The following is a 15,950-nucleotide window of genomic DNA, read 5'->3' on the forward strand; positions in this document are numbered from 1 at the left end:
TGAATCTCTCATTGTGTAGAAACTTCCTATAGTGGAGAGAGCACAAGACAAGGGTTTAGGAGACTAGGGTTCAAATCCCAGCTCCACCACTAACAATTACTTCCCAGCAGAGAAGCCACAGGGCAGAGCAAGGGGCAAGCAGGCACGGTGAGAGGCGGAAGGGCAGGGTGGTCAGAAACCAGACAGCCTGAGTGTGAATCCAGCTATGTGGCCAACAAACCTCTGCATCTCCGCTTCCTCATCCATGAAGTGGGGATGAGAGTACCTACCTTGTCAGGTTGTTTTTAAGCTTAAATGAATTAACATTTGGAAAGCACTCTGACCAATCCTAGTAGACAGTAAATGCTACCGAGGTATCTGTTATGTAAATAAGTGGAACATCTGGATTCCGTTTTCCTCAACAACTAGTACTGGTTCCCAAATAGTCGAGAGATGGCTGTGGTAGTCTTCAAACATGCACAGGTAAAAGAAAAACTTAAACGTCTGGGTTTGAAAGAGTTAGCTAAATAAAATAAATAAATAAAACAAACAAGCAGAATGCTTTGCCTCTCATTAGCTGAGGTTTCAGGGGCCATCTCTATGTTGTCTGGTTAATCCAAATTTGTGTGTGCTAGCACACCCAGTGTCCGCAAGTTCTAAGCCTCTGGGAGAAGATTCACAGGGGATGAATGTCGCCTATTGTAGGTGGAGTCTTGGTTTTCATCACTGATGCAGAGGACATCGCTTAACTGAAAAGGTTTCCATCCCACACATCTTTTTCCCACCTAAATTCTAGCTGCTATTAATAAAGATGATGACCCTACTCAATCTGTCTGCAGGCTTCTTCCAGAAGAACAAACTATTTCAGGGCTGTTCAACCGAAAGAAAATGAGAACTATGAACCTTTGGAGTGGAAATCAGAAGTCTGCAAAATGGAGTCAAACGCTATGGGCTAGGTGGAGTATAATTTAATGCTTTTCCCTTAAGCTACTAATAAAACAAAAAAGACTATTTTAAAAATAATCAGTGTTCTATAGACCAGATAGATCTAATTGACATTTACAGAACATTCCCCCCAAAAGTGGCAGAATACACTTTCTTCTCAAGTGCACATGGAGCATTCTCCAGGACAGATCACACCTTGGGTCACAAATCAAGCCTCGGAAAATTTAAGAAAACTGAAATCGTATCAAGCATGTTTTCTGACCACAACGCTATGAGAATGGAAATCAACTACAGGATAAAAAACTGTAAAAAACACAAATACATGGAGGCTAAACAGTGTGCTACTAAATAACCAAGAGATCACTGAAGAAATCAAAGAAGAAATAAAAAAATACATAGAGACAAATGACAATGAAAACACGACGACCCAAAACCTATGGGACACAGCAAAAGCAGTTCTAAGAGGGAAGTTTAGAGCAATACAATCTCACCTCAAGAAACAAGAAAAATCTCAAATAAACAACCTAACCCTACACTTAAAACAACTAGAGGAAGAAGAACATATGTATATGTATAGCTGATTCACTTTGTTATAAAGCAGAAACTAACACACCACTGTAAAGCAACTATACTCCAATAAAGATGTTAAATAAATTAATTAATTAAACGGTACAACTAAAAAAAAAAAAAAGAACAAAGAAAACCCAAACGCAGTAGAAGGAAATAAATCATAAAGATCAGAGCAGAAAAAAATGAAACAGAAATGAAGAAAATAATAGCAAAGATCAATAAGACTAAAAGCTGGTTCTTTGAGAAGATAAACAAAATTGATAAACCTGTAGCCAGACTCACCAAGAAAAAAAGGAAGAGGACACAAATCAATAAAATTAGAAATGAAAAAGGAGAAATCACAACTGACACTGCAGAAATACAAAGTATTATAAGAGACTACTACAAACAACTATATGCCAATAAAATGGACAACCACGAAGAAATGGACAAATTCTTGGAAAGGTACAATTTTCCAAGACTGAACCAGGAAGAATTAGAAAATACAAACAGACCTATCACAAGTAATGGAATTGAAACCATAATTAAAAATCTTCTAACAAACAAAAGCCCAGGACCAGTTGGTTTCACAGGCAAATTCTATCAAACATTTAGAGAAGACCTAACACCCATCCTTCTCAAACTCTTCCAAAAAATTGCAGAGGGAAGAACACTCCCAAATTCATTCTATGAAGCCACTGTCACCCTGATACCAAAACCAGAAAAAGATATCACAAAAAAAGAAAATTATAGACCAATATCACTGATGAACATAGATGCAAAAATCCTGAACAAAATACTAGCAAACAGAATCCAACAGCACATTAGAAGGATCATACACCATGAACAAGTGAGATTTATCCCAGGGAGGCAAGGATTCTTCCATATATGCAAATCAATCAATGTGATACAAAACATTAACAAATTAAGGAATAAAAACCATTTGATCATCTCAATAGATGCAGAAAAAGCTTGTGACAAAATTCAACACCGATTCATGATTAAAAAAACTCTCCAGAAAATGGGCATAGAGGGAACCTACCTCAATATAATAAAGGTCATATATGACAAACCCACAGCAAGCATCATACTCAATGGTGAAAAACTGAAAGCATCTCCACTAGGATCAGGAACAAGACAAGGATGTCCACTCTCACCACTCTTATTCAACATAGTTTTGGAAGTCCTAGCCATGGCAGTCAGAGAAGAAAAAGAAATAAAAGGAATACAAATTGGAAAAGAAGAAGTAAAACTGTCACTATTTGCTGATAACATGATACTCTACATAGAAAATCCTAAAGATGCCACCAGAAAACTACTAGAACTAATCAATGAATTTGGTAAGGTTGCAGGATACAAAATTAACGCACAGAAATCGCTGGCATTCCTATACACCAACAATGAAAAAAGAGAAAGAGAAATTAAAGAAACACTCCCATTTACCACTGCAACAAAAAGAATAAAATACCTAAGAATAAACCTGCCTGAGGAGGCGAAAGACTTGTACTCAGAAAACTATAAAACACTGATGAAAGAAATCAAAGATGACATAAACAGACGGAGAAATATACCATGTTCTTGGATTGGAAGAATCAATATTGTCAAAATGACTATACTACCCAAAGCAATCTACAGATTCAATGCAATCCTTATGAAACTACCAATGGCATTCTTCACAGAATTAGAACAAAAAATCTTACAATTCGTATGGAAACACAAAAGACCCCGAATAGCCAAAGCAATCTTGAGAAAGAAAAACGGAGCTGGAGGAATCAGGCTCCCCGACTTCAAACTATACCACAAAGGTACAGTAATCAAGACAGTATGGTACTGGCACAAAAACAGAAATATAGATCAGTGGTACAGGACAGAATACCCAGATATAAACCCATGCACATATGGTCACCTAATTTACAACAAAGGAGGCAAGAACATACAATGGAGAAAAGACAACCTCTTCAATAAGTGGTGCTGGGAAAACTGGACAGCTACATGTAAAAGAATGAAATCAGAACAGTACCTAACACCATACACAAAAATAAACTCCAAATGGATTAGAGACTTATATAAGACCAGACACTATAAAACTTTTAGAGGAAAACCTAGGAAAACCACTCTTTGACATAAACCATAGCAAGATCTTTTTTGACCTACCTCCTGGAGTAACAGAAATAAAAACAAAAATAAGCAAATGGGACTTAATTAAACTTAAAAGCTTTTGCACAGCAAAGGGAACCATAAACAAGACAAAAAGACAACCCTCAGAATGGGAGAAAATATTTGCAAATGAAACAACAGACAAAGGATTAATCTCCAAAATGTACAAACAGCTCATGGAGCTCTATATCAAAAAAACAAATAATCCAGTTAAAATATGGGTGGAAGACCTCAATAGACATTTCACCAAGGAAGACATACAGATGGCCAAGAGGCACATGAAAAGATGCTCAGCACCACTAATTATTACAGAAATGCAAATCAAAACTACAATGAGGTATCACCTCACGCCGGTCAGAATGGCCATCATCAAAAAAGCTAGAAACAATAAATGCTGGAAAGGCTGTGGAGAAAAGGGAACCCTCCTACACTGTTGGTGGGAGTGTAAACTGATACAACCACTATGGAAAACAGTATGGAGGTTCCTTAAAAAACTAAAAATAGAACTGCCATATGACCCAGCAATCCCACTACTGGGCATATACCCTGAGAAAACCATAATTCAAAAAGAGTCACGTACCACAATGTTCATTGCAGCTCTATTTACAATAGCCAGGACATGGAACCAACCTAAATGTCCATCGACAGATGAATGGATAAAGAAGATGTGGCACATATATACAATGGAATATTTCTCAGCCATAAAAAGAAACGAAATTGAGTTATTTGTAGTGAGGTGGAGGGACCTAGAGTCTGTCATACAGAGTGAAGTAAGTCAGAAAGAGAAAAACAAATACTGTATGCTAACACCTATATATGGAATCTTAAAAAAAAAAAAATGGTACTGAAGAACCTAGTTGCAAGGCAGGAATAAAGATTTAGACATAGAGAATGGACTTGAGGACACGGGTGGGAGGGGGAAGCTGGGGCGAAGTGAGAGTAGCATCGACATATATACACTACCGAATGTAAAATGGTTGGTGGGAAGCAGCAGCATAGCACAGGGAGATCAGCTCGGTGCTTTGTGACCACCTAGAGGGGTGGGATAGGGAGGGTGGGAGGGAGATGCAAGAGGGAGAGGATATGGGGACATGTGTATGCATATGGCTGATTCACTTTGTTGTGCAACAGAAACTAATATGGTATTGTGAAGCAATTATACTCCAATAAAGTTCTATTAAAAATAATAAATAAATAAAATAAAAATAATCAGTGTTCTTTAAATTTATGATCAGCCGGGGGTTTTTTTCTGAAATCACTGTGCATACCTGTAAGCAAGGCAGTGTAATGGGATTTTAATGCATGTTAAATTTAATAATCAGATAAGCGGACATACACTATGTTTTGTAGCATTTATCTAAGTAATAGGTTGGGTTCTAGGTGCTTTTAGATGTTCCTCATTCAATCAAACAACAGTATTTTGAGGAAGTCAAGACAAAGAATTGAAGTGACTATTATGAGTCCTTATTCCAGGATTTTCTGCCTCCAGGTACAGTTATCTCTATTGTTTTGTTTTTATTGACGTATAGTTGATTTACAATGTTGTGTTAATTCTGCTGTACAGCAAAGTGATTCAGTTATACATATATATATACATACATACATGTATATTCTTTTCCATTATGGTCTATTATAGAATATTGAATATAGTTCGCTGTGCTATACAGTAAGACCTTGTTGTTTACCTGTTTTATATCTTTGGGTTTTTTTCTTTTATTTTTTTGGCTGTGCCATGCAGCTTCCGGGATCTTAGTTCCCCGACCAGGGATTGAACTCGGGGCCATGACAGTGAAAGCGCCGAGTCCTAACCACTGGACTGCCAGGGAAGTCCCTCTATTTGTTTTTTAAAATAAACTAAGAGTGACTCAAATATTTTAGAAACTTCCAAAGAAATATTCCTAAGAGGTCCCCATTTTTCACTAAAAATACAATAGACTACAAGGACAGTATTGAAATCACTGTTATTTATGGGAATTCCCTGGCAGTCCAGTGGTTAGGACTCGGTGCTCTCACTGCCGTGGGCCTGGGTTCAATCCCTGGTCGGGGAACTAAAATCCTGCAAGTAGTGCAGCGCGGCCAAAAAAAAAAGAAAAAAGAAAGAAAGAAATCACTGTTATTTTTGGTAAACATAAAAACGATATTCAAGTCCCCAGTAGACCACAAAATCTTTTTTTAAGTTGAAATTCCCTATGACACTATGTAAAAAACACTATTTTTGTTTTCCCCACAGTTCAAACCTCAATGTCCTACATGTGGTAGATACTCAAGAAATGTTTCCTTAAAAGAAAGAGAATGAATGTAGAAATGAAAACCATGTATATATTTTCCTTTCACAATGGAGAAATGCAACAAAATCCTCAACTTTGTAGATGGAGAGAGGACAAAAATCCAGCTTTCTTCCTGGTGACCCTATATATGTACACTACTTTCAAAGAAAAGGAAAACCAACCAAAGAAATCGCCATCATTTGGGGCTTACCATGTTGGACAACTGGTTCTCTTAATGGCTCCCCAGCTATCAGGACGAAGTGGCTTCTCTCAGGATCCTAAAGTCAAGAAAAAGACCATCAAACAATAATCAGCCTTATTTTTGAATGTCTGATTAGGAATGATTTGAAGTTGACATTCGGGCCAAAGGGATGATGTCCCTAATTCTAAAGATAAATTCCAGAAATATTTTCTGTGCAACGCACGATATGGAAATGCTTATTCTTTAAGATGTTTAGTAGCAATCAGAACTCAAGAATATGTCCCGAACACCAAAATAATAACCTTCTCTAATAAAGAAGGAGAATTTAAATTAAGATTTTTCTTTAACTAGAAACATCTTTATGACAAACTATGTAATTGACTTGGCCTATAATAGAGCTTATAAATTTCCTGCTAAAAATTTAATTTTTAAAAGGGAAGATTATTTATGCAAATCCAAAAGTAACATTTTATTACTTTTGACATTACTATTAATGTAAAATATGCCCCAGAAATGTTGCACTAAATGGAGCCTTGGGCTTCCCTGTTGGCGCAGTGGTTGAGTCTGCCTGCCAATGCAGGGGACACGGGTTCAAGCCTTGGTCTGGGAAGATCCCACATGCCACGGAGCAACTGGGCCCGTGAGCCACAACTACTGAGCCTGCGCGTCTGGAGCCTGTGCTCCGCAACAGGAGGGGCCGCGATAGTGAGAGGCCCGCACACCGCGATGAAGAGTGGCCCCCCCTTGCTGCAACTAGAGAAAGCCCTTGCGCAGAAACGAAGACCAAACACAGCCAAAAATAAATAAATAAATAAATAAAGTTATAAAATAAAATAAATGGAACCTTACAAAAACATCCCAGGGGGCTTCCCTGGTGGCGCAGTGGTTAAAAATCTGCCTGCCAATGCAGGGGACACGGGTTCGAGCCCTGGTCTGGGAAGATCCCACATGCCGTGGAGCAACTAAGCCCGTGCACCACAAGTACTGAGCCTGCGCTCTAGAGCCTGTGAGCCACAACTACTGAAGCCCGCGTGCCTAGAGCCCGTGCTCTGAGAAGCCACCGCAGTGAGAAGCCTGCGGACTGCAACGAAGAGTAGCATATGAAGAACGAAGAGTAGCCCCCGCTCGCCACAACTAGAGAAATCCAGTGCTAGTGTGGATGCAGGGAAAGACACACTTTTCTACACACCATTTGGGAGGTTTTAAGTGGGTGCTGTAATCCTTCTAGAGAGCACTTTGACAATATGACTTCAAGCCCTCCTGTCGCTGATGTCCTCTGACCCAGTAATGCCACAGAAACCAGCAGAAGAACCTGCCATCACACTTATGGTAATATAAATATGTGATAATACATTATATGCTCCTACTCATACAAAGCTCTTTAATTAGAAATAATTATAATGTTACTAGTACCAGAAGATTTATCACTGAATTCAATTAACATGAAGCATATGAAGTTTTTAATCTTCCATGTAGTTAGAAATATTTGTATCTTACAGAACCGACATTTATTTCTCCTTCTGCCTCTAACTTTAAACAATTAAAAGGGAATTTAGGGTCGAATGGTTTCTGCAAATTGGGTTATGGATACATAAGGTGATGTGTAAATAAATACAGGCCTGGGAATGGTTAAACAGATGTTTTTTAAACATGAAGAAATGATTAAAGCATCCACTGGGTGGATGTACTAAATGCACAGCCCAATTTGCTGTCAAAATATGCCAATGTGAACTCAGCTGAAAATCAAAGAGTAAGCTAAAAAGGCTTCTGCTAACTCAAATTTTAAAAACAGATGTCATAAACCCCATACACTAAAGTTTAGTCTTTTAACCTTAGTACAGACCCTCACTCAATCTCCACTTATTCTCACATTATACACAACGTTAATAATTAAGCTTTGCGGTTATCAGATCAATGAGATTCAAAGCTAGAAGACAGGAAAGCACTACTATACAGCAATACAAGGAAATGGACAGCTTAACATCAATTATGGAAATTAAACACACACCAAAAAAACTATGAAAAACAGGTACAGAAGCTTAAAAATTAGTCTAGGACCACTTACTACTATGCAATAGCCCAAGAGTTCCCAAGAAAGGGGAAGGTTTCTACCTAAGGGCTTTAAAGAGGTGGAATTTCAGTGCGAATCAAATGACATATTCAAGAAAAGTATCTTAGAAAAATAGTTCTGATCGCTGGTGCTACATCATTTATAATTTAATCTGAGGGAAGACATCACTAAAAAGTGTTTCGAGGTGTTTGGTTTTGGAGGGGATACACACTTGAGTTCTAGGGTCAGGAGGCAGAGGAGAAAGGGTCGGGGGTCACGAGAGAAGGGGAAAGGAAAGGCCTACCTCCTTGTGCCACGGGTGTGCGACTCCTCAGAATATAAGTTTCTTAATTCATAAGATGCGTCTTTTGTGAGTGACAAACGTGTCCTACAGTTTACACAGTTTGGAATAATAATAGTGTTCAAAATACAAGTTTTGCTCCTTTTGATATTACTCAAATCAAATGATGACTTTCATTTATAAGTCAGACAGTAGGATAAAAGGACACTTGCATTTGGTCTGAAATGAAAAATGATTCAACTGCTGGGTACTGAGTTGTTTGGGAGTTGGGCTTTCCATTTCAGAAAGCTGAAGGTTGGAAGTAAGCCAGAAACAGGAAAACAAATATCGTATAATATTGCTTATATGTGGAATCTAGAAAAATGATACAGATGAACTTATTTGCAAAGCAGAAATAGAGACACAGACATAGAGAACAAACGTATGGATACCAAGGGGGAAAGGGGGGTGGGATGAATTGGGAGATTGGGATTGACATATATACACTACTATGTATAAAACTGATAAATAAGAACCTACTGTATTAGCACAGGGAACTCTACTCAGTGCTCTGTAGTAACCTAAATGGGAAAAGAATTTTAAAAAGAGTTGGATATAAGTGTATGTATAACTGATTCACTTTGCTGTACACCTGAAACTAACTCAACATTGTAAAGCAACTATACTCCAATAAAAATTAAAAAAAAAAAAAAGAAAGAAAGAAAGCTGAAGTCTGGTCCAAGCTTCTTTGAATGATTTTTTTTACAAAATTAACCTCTGCCTGGCCCCTTCTCCTCTAACCTAAGCCAGATGTTTTGGGTCTTTTTCTTTTTTCTTAAGTGCATCCTTTTTCCTCCCTTAACTAGCCTTCTTCGGTGAAAGCTGATCATCTTTCTGGATATTCAGTAGAGTGCTTTTGTGGCTCCAAGTCCCGAATGTTGCTATCTTGAAAAGTCCTCCTCTATGGCGACCTTGGGTACAGTGTCAAATGATGAAAATCAGGCCAAAGTAAAGAGAAAGAAAGACTTGTTTAAGATCATGAGTCCCTGTGTGGATCTAAGTCAGTGCCCTGTTAGGTTCTGACGAAGAGACCCTCACACAAAGGCAACAGAAGTTCACTTACTGCTTCATGGACAGTTGCCCCAACTGAAACTCACGATCTCTTGGGGCCCAGACCATGTCTTTCACTTTGGCACACATTCTCAGAGTTCCTAGTTTCGAGTCAGGCCCTTCTGGGTTTACGTAATAATTTACTTTTACAAATTGCTCTTTGTTATTCCATAAATACTGGCAAGACATGTCTTGAGTTCCACTGACACCAACAATAAATGATCGAAGCCCAGATGAAGGCACTAGGATTTATTTAAGGTGTTGATAACTTCTACACTGTAAGTATGTACGCAGAGTTTGTTTGATTAATCAGAAATACAAAGCTTGAGATGGCAGTGGGACTCCAAGAAGGAAACTAAGGGCATACTTCTGCATCAGGAACATTTATTATGGTGAAATATTACCTGAAAACATTATCAGAAAGAAACTGAGCTTTAACAGGACTTAATTGCATGTAATTGTTCTTACTAGACTTCACTGTTTATACTTCTTAGGCCAATTGAAAGAGAAAACAGTGAACTGTTACCAGTTTTTGAAGATTAATGGTTTATTTTATTATGAATTTTTACACATCAGCAAAAAGTTGTCTCTAGGTTTAAAAGGGTGTTTTAGTTGTCTTTCGATCTTTATTTTAATCAAATATTAATCTGTATTAGTTTAATGAATTCCCCATGAATGGTGCCAGTTAAAGAGTATCCTTATTCTCAAGCATGGTTTTGATGGCAGTCAATGAGGAACTGATTGTCTACCTTGACAAACTGCAAGTAAGTTTGCTAATCCACGAGGCTTAAGACTTTCTCAATAGGACACTAGTATAAACAGGAGTTTTAAGCTGAGATCAAGTCTCCACATCAAATCCCTGTGCTCCTGACCATGGAGCCATCTTGGCAACCAGGGTACCAACTGTGGGCCAAAGCAGCACAGGGAGCTTTAACGCTTGAGACAGAGGTTGTTCCAGGGTGACCATTACAGTCCAGGCTTAAATGTCCAGAGGAGCCCAGGGTTGATCCCCATCTCTAAGAACAATGAAAAAGTTAAGGCCATTCTGAAGGCACTGCTGGGGTTTAGGCTTCCTCTAAGAAGTCAGAGAGTCTGGCTTAAAGACTCTTCAATCTAGCATAAACCAAGCCCCCTGCAGTTGCTACCCACCATGGAAGACTTCAGAATACAGTCACAAAAGACAATCCACACTCTGAGTGAAAAAGGTAGGGGTCCCTGCAGCCTAAAATGCGCTGGTCTAAGATGAGTCAAATGCTAAAATGGAGCAGGGAAACCTGGGGAGAGAAAAGATATGATCTATCGATACATCAACTCTTCCCTGCCCTCCTCGCCTGCCCTGGAGGACTGGCCATTCTAGAGGAAACTGCCCAGGCTCCTGAGCCACCAGGAAGACAGGCACGATGGTGAAGACACAGAGTAAGAAGCAGAGAAAGGGCAGGGAGAGCAGTGCCAGAGGGAAGCTGGGGACTATATATCAACTCCTCATTCCTGCCCACAACTCCATGCACATGGGAATAAGGGAGAACTGGGAAGGCACAGCTTCCTTCTTTAATCCTCAGGGTAAGTCTAGTTCCAAGTGAAGATACCCCTGGCCTGGAGCCCGAGTGAATTAGGGTCCTTTAGGGCCTTTGTAGAAACTCATGTGCCCTAAACCTTGGGGCCTAAGGTATAAATCCTCATTAGGTTAACATGTACGTGGTATGACTACCTGTCACATCAGGTGTTTAGATCAGTGACCTTTCCAGCTACCATCATTGGGCACCCACTATGCACCAGACCAGGGATTAGCAAACTTGTCCTTGTAAAGAGCCAGGGAATAAAGATTTTAGGCTTTGTGGGCCATCCAGTCTCTGTTGCAACCACGTAGCTCTACACTGTGGTGTGAAAGCATCCACAGACAAACGGAAATGAATGGGTGTAGCCGGGGTTCAATAACCCTTTAGAAAAAGTTTAAATCTAGCCTGTTGGGCATAAAGTACTGACCCCCCGGGCTAGATGTGGCCTAGACCGTTGACCTACGTCATCTCACACAGTCCATCTGACAGCCCCACGCAGTTAGCATTGTTATTTCAACTCTGCAGAAAAAGAAACTCTCAGAAACTCTCAGGGGGGTTCAGAACTGTGTCCAAAGTCACGTGGCTAGTGAGTGGTTCACACCATCACAGGCTCCTCCTGTTGTATCTAAGGGGACTTTCTACTCTTCACGGATGTACGTGATACGCACCCATTTAAAGGTTAATTTTTTGGAATAAATTTTTTCACAGAACTCTTTCTAACGTCTTTATGGCTCAGGCTACACTTATACACAGTCAAAATCACAGAAGGGCACACAACAGAACCACGCCCGTGGGGCCAAGGAACTGATGGCTTCAGTCAACTCTTTTCCATCCTGCTGCCTCTCTCTTTCTGGACCCCCTCACCACTTCTTGCTGGTGCTCTGCTTCAGCTTCCAAATCCTTATCATCTGCAGTGTGCCCTCTGCTATAGTATAGGAAGGACTGAGATTGTCAAGTTAAACCAGATCATGTCACAGACTAATCTGCTGTCAGTAGGGTCTGGCCTACATATGGCTTCCATGCCTCTTTCATGCACTGGGTGAAAACAGACGAAATCGTCATTTTTGTAGGTCAGAAGTGGCAGTTCCATACAGTTCGACCTAATTATAGCGAGCACAGACCCTGAGCTACGCATTTCCTCTGGAGCTCATGGGGTTTTGCTTCGCCTTACTTCACTGCTCCTGGAGGTGTTGCAGAGGATTAAAGCGGCAGTAGCGGAGCTGTCAGCAAAGTGGGTTAAGATATAATCATCCCTCACATCCACTGCACTCTACCACACCAGGGCCGGGGGGCTGGCAGTCAGGCAGATGGCCCCTCTGCCAGCCACCTGCACGCCAACTTAGTTTTCATCCCTACTTTTCAAAATTCATCTTTGCAGGAGCTTCTGCACAACTATCTCTTCAATTCTCCTTATGAGAATGTCACAAAGTGGCCAGATGGGTTTAATAGGCTCACAAGACGGTGAGCGAATAGTCCAAGGGAATAAAGGAAGGAACACAAGGAAGAAACCTGGCAACCTGGATTAAAAAAAGCTCCTCGGACTCCTAAAATATCAGAAACTTTACTTAAAAAGCAAGGACTCAACACAAAAGGACCACGAAATGGATCATATGTTCCTCTCAGTTCAACATGGGGCTGACTTTCAGAGGGCTCCATGGGAATATGTGTGTGGATCTATATTTATACCCCTAAAGGGCTGATCCATTTTCACTTATGCTAACGATAAAATCATCAACTGTATAAAGAAAGAAAAAGTGAGAGACAAGGAAGAGCTGCCTTCAGATTCAAATTTCTAGGGGTAAACAATACGGACTTTCAATGATTCCTAAAGATGAGGAATCAGTGTAGATAAAACCTTAAAATAAACCAGTAGAAATAACAGTAGTTAATGAAAGGGGTTGATAAACTTGTGGCATAGCTTCTTTCCCAGAGGAAGAGAAAAAATTTTCCACGTACACAGGAGATTTCGGCATTTTCCTGGAAACTAGTAGAAAATACAAGTTAAGAAAATTAAAGCAACCTAAGCGTCCATCAACAGATGAATGAATAAAGAAGATGCAGTACATATATACAATGGAATATTACTCAGCCATAAAGAAGAACGAAAGTTTGCCATTTGCAGCAACATGGATGGACTTGGAGGGCATTATGCTAAGTGAAGTAAGTCAGAGAAAGACAAATACTGTATGATATCACTTATATGTGGAATCTAAAATATACAACAAATTAGTGACAAAAAAGAAGCAGACTCACACATACAGAGAACAACTAGTGGTTACCAGTGCTGGGGGAGGGGCAATATAGGGGTGAGGGATTAGGAGGTACAAACCACTGGGTGTGAGGTAGGCTCAAAGGTGTATTATACAACACAGGAAATATAGCCAATATTTTGTAATAACTGTTAATGGAAAGTAACCTTTAAAAATTACATTAAAATTTTTAAATGCAAAAAAAATTTTGGAAAAAAGAGAATTAAAGATTTTTAATACTTAACCTTGTTCTCCACCTGGACACTGTCACCTTCCCCCAGCACGGCTGTGTGATGAGGTTCTATTTTTTGTTGTGTGTCATCAGGTCCTACAAAAAAGATGACCCACTTAATTTAGTCCTCATGGTAGTACATTTCTCATACAATTACAAACTTGGTTAACTGCACGGCACCATAATATGAATTTCAAGTTCAGAAACAACCAACTTAGGAATCTCCTGAAATCTCTTGTTGATGGTATTTGCAATTATTAAAGTCCGAAACTGGCTGCTTTCCAATGTAGAAAAGGACAAGGAAGTGAATCCTGTATTATGTTTCCACTTACACTTTCAATGTCATGCCTAATAGGTTAATTAATAAGCAAAGTCCTTGGCATTACATGCTAATAAGAGTGTTTCCTTGGGTCAATTATAAACCTCAAAAGATTTAAGCATGCTTAGGAAAATTAGTAAATTCCATCATTAATTCCTTTCAACAAGTATTTATTGAATACCTACAACTAACCGCCCAGCACTGTGAGAAAATGCAAAGACGTGCAAAGCCGATTCCTCACATACAAATAACTCAAAATCTCACTGAGAGAAACTAAATATATATTCATAAAACAGAGACTAATTCAACTGGAAAATAGGTAAGTTGGAGAGCTAGTGAACAACAGCTATGGAACTATGTACAAGGCCCTCTGCTAAATGCTGCGGGAGTGGGGAGATTTCAGGATGGATATATTTCCATCCCTTCTATATTAAGGCTCACAGATGAAACAGAAAAAATAATACAAATGAAATTGTGTGTTAAAGGCAACAAGAAAGGAATAAACAAAGTTCAAAGAGAGAACAGGGCCTGCAGAGCTCTGCAGGATCAGATAGACCGATAAAAGGCAAAGCTAGGATGAAGGGTGCTCTAGACAAGAGGACAGACTGTGCAAAGGTGAGGGGCTGGCAATGTGCAGGGCATGCCCGGGTGAACCTTCTATCATTGCTGGAACATTCTGCTGGGAGGAATGACGGCAATGCACACTTGCTTCAGGTCAAGGGAAGACATGAAGGCCATGCTTATCCATATAAAATGGAGGACCTCTGAGGAAAGGGTGTGTGTGGGAAATGGTTAGATCTGTGTCTTGGAGAAATAACTGAAAGCAGAGCACAGAATAAACTGGAGAGGGCAAGACTGAAGTTAGGATGACCTGTTAGGAGTTTATTCTAACAGTCTCAGTGGAAATGAATTCCAGTCTGAACTGCGAGAGTGGACACAGAAAGATAGGGATGGGTTTGAGAGGTGGAGTTGAGAAAGAAAGATTGGGCAACCATGGGAGAGAGAAGAGCCGAAGAACACGATTCTCCCTAGGAGCAGCATAATGCAGCGGCCTGAACGGCCACAGGAGGTGGCAGGTGGGACACGGCTGGGCCTTTCAGCTGACTGAAAACCAGACACGTGCACAGACAACAGAGAGAAGACTGCGGGCAGGCTGAGAAGCCCGTAACGATGTCTGCATGACGTTCTGGACTATAAAAAAAAGGGCGTTCACCTGACATGATACAGCGAAAGCTGAATAATCAACATGGAAGCACTTATTTAAGCGAAAACAGTAGCTTGAGGAATTACCATATAAACATAATTTGTGAATTTTGTGAATACTGACTGGAGTTCAAACAGTCATATTTTCTAGAGAAGGCCTCCCTTTCACCTCCACTTTGGAGATAACCTACATGAAGCAGCAGGGTTCATTCTGATGCTTGCAAACGTGAAACAGGATTCTAACAGAGGACTTCTTAACCTGGAGCCAATGTGTTCCCAAGGGGTCCATGGATAGAATTCAGAGCAATCATGGACTTGCAAGGGAGACAAATGACATCTTTATTTTCACGAACACCTAACTGAAATGTGGCCTTTCTTTCAGTCATGACTGCAGCCAGAAAACCACAGCAGTATTAGCTAGACCAATGATTTTGTTTCCAGTAGAAATCACGGATATTTTCATATCACATTAGCATTGTAAAGATCTCAAAGTAAGTTTATGTTAATCACTACTTAACAATTTAAAGTAAACCTGCTTCTGGATCATGTTATTTCAAATGTCATCAGAGAAGCACACATGGAACCGTATCACAGACTTGTTCTTTTAACCTTTTAATGACACCATTGAATTAAAAAAAAAAAAAAAACATTGTTCAGAGGTGGGGCCTTGGCAAATGTCAAAAGGGTTCATGGCACAAAAAGTTTAGGAACTTCTGTCTCAGAGGCAGTGGTGTGCTAGTTAATGTTTACCAACCGGCTTTCGGGGACAAGGGGAAAAACAAACCTGATTTGTACTGTGTGCCAATTTCCATGGTTTAAATGCTCCCGCCGCTGTAGCCAATTTCAAGCTAC

The 15,950-nt window shown here is 39.8% G+C and overlaps 1 protein-coding gene across 4 annotated transcripts in view; it reads right to left on the reverse strand.

The window, feature by feature from the left end:
* The window catches only part of PIR (pirin), a 105,085-nt gene that overhangs the window by 2,872 nt on the left and 86,263 nt on the right, over window positions 1-15,950 (reverse strand). For 2 of the 4 annotated variants that reach the window (XM_082375841.1, XM_082375843.1), the window contains exons 8-9: window positions 13,590-13,672; window positions 6,109-6,175 (exon numbers count right to left, since the gene is read on the reverse strand). In XM_082375841.1, the coding sequence (XP_082231967.1) occupies window positions 6,109-6,175; window positions 13,590-13,672 (150 nt within the window). Of the gene's footprint in view, window positions 1-6,108; window positions 6,176-7,796; window positions 9,011-13,589; window positions 13,673-15,950 lie in introns of those variants that run through there. The other 2 variants (XM_082375842.1, XM_082375844.1) reach the window with 2 other exon arrangements.

This window comes from Balaenoptera borealis (genome assembly GCF_965194805.1).
Source record: "Balaenoptera borealis genome assembly, chromosome: X".
In the NCBI taxonomy this organism is placed as follows: domain Eukaryota; kingdom Metazoa; phylum Chordata; class Mammalia; order Artiodactyla; family Balaenopteridae; genus Balaenoptera; species Balaenoptera borealis.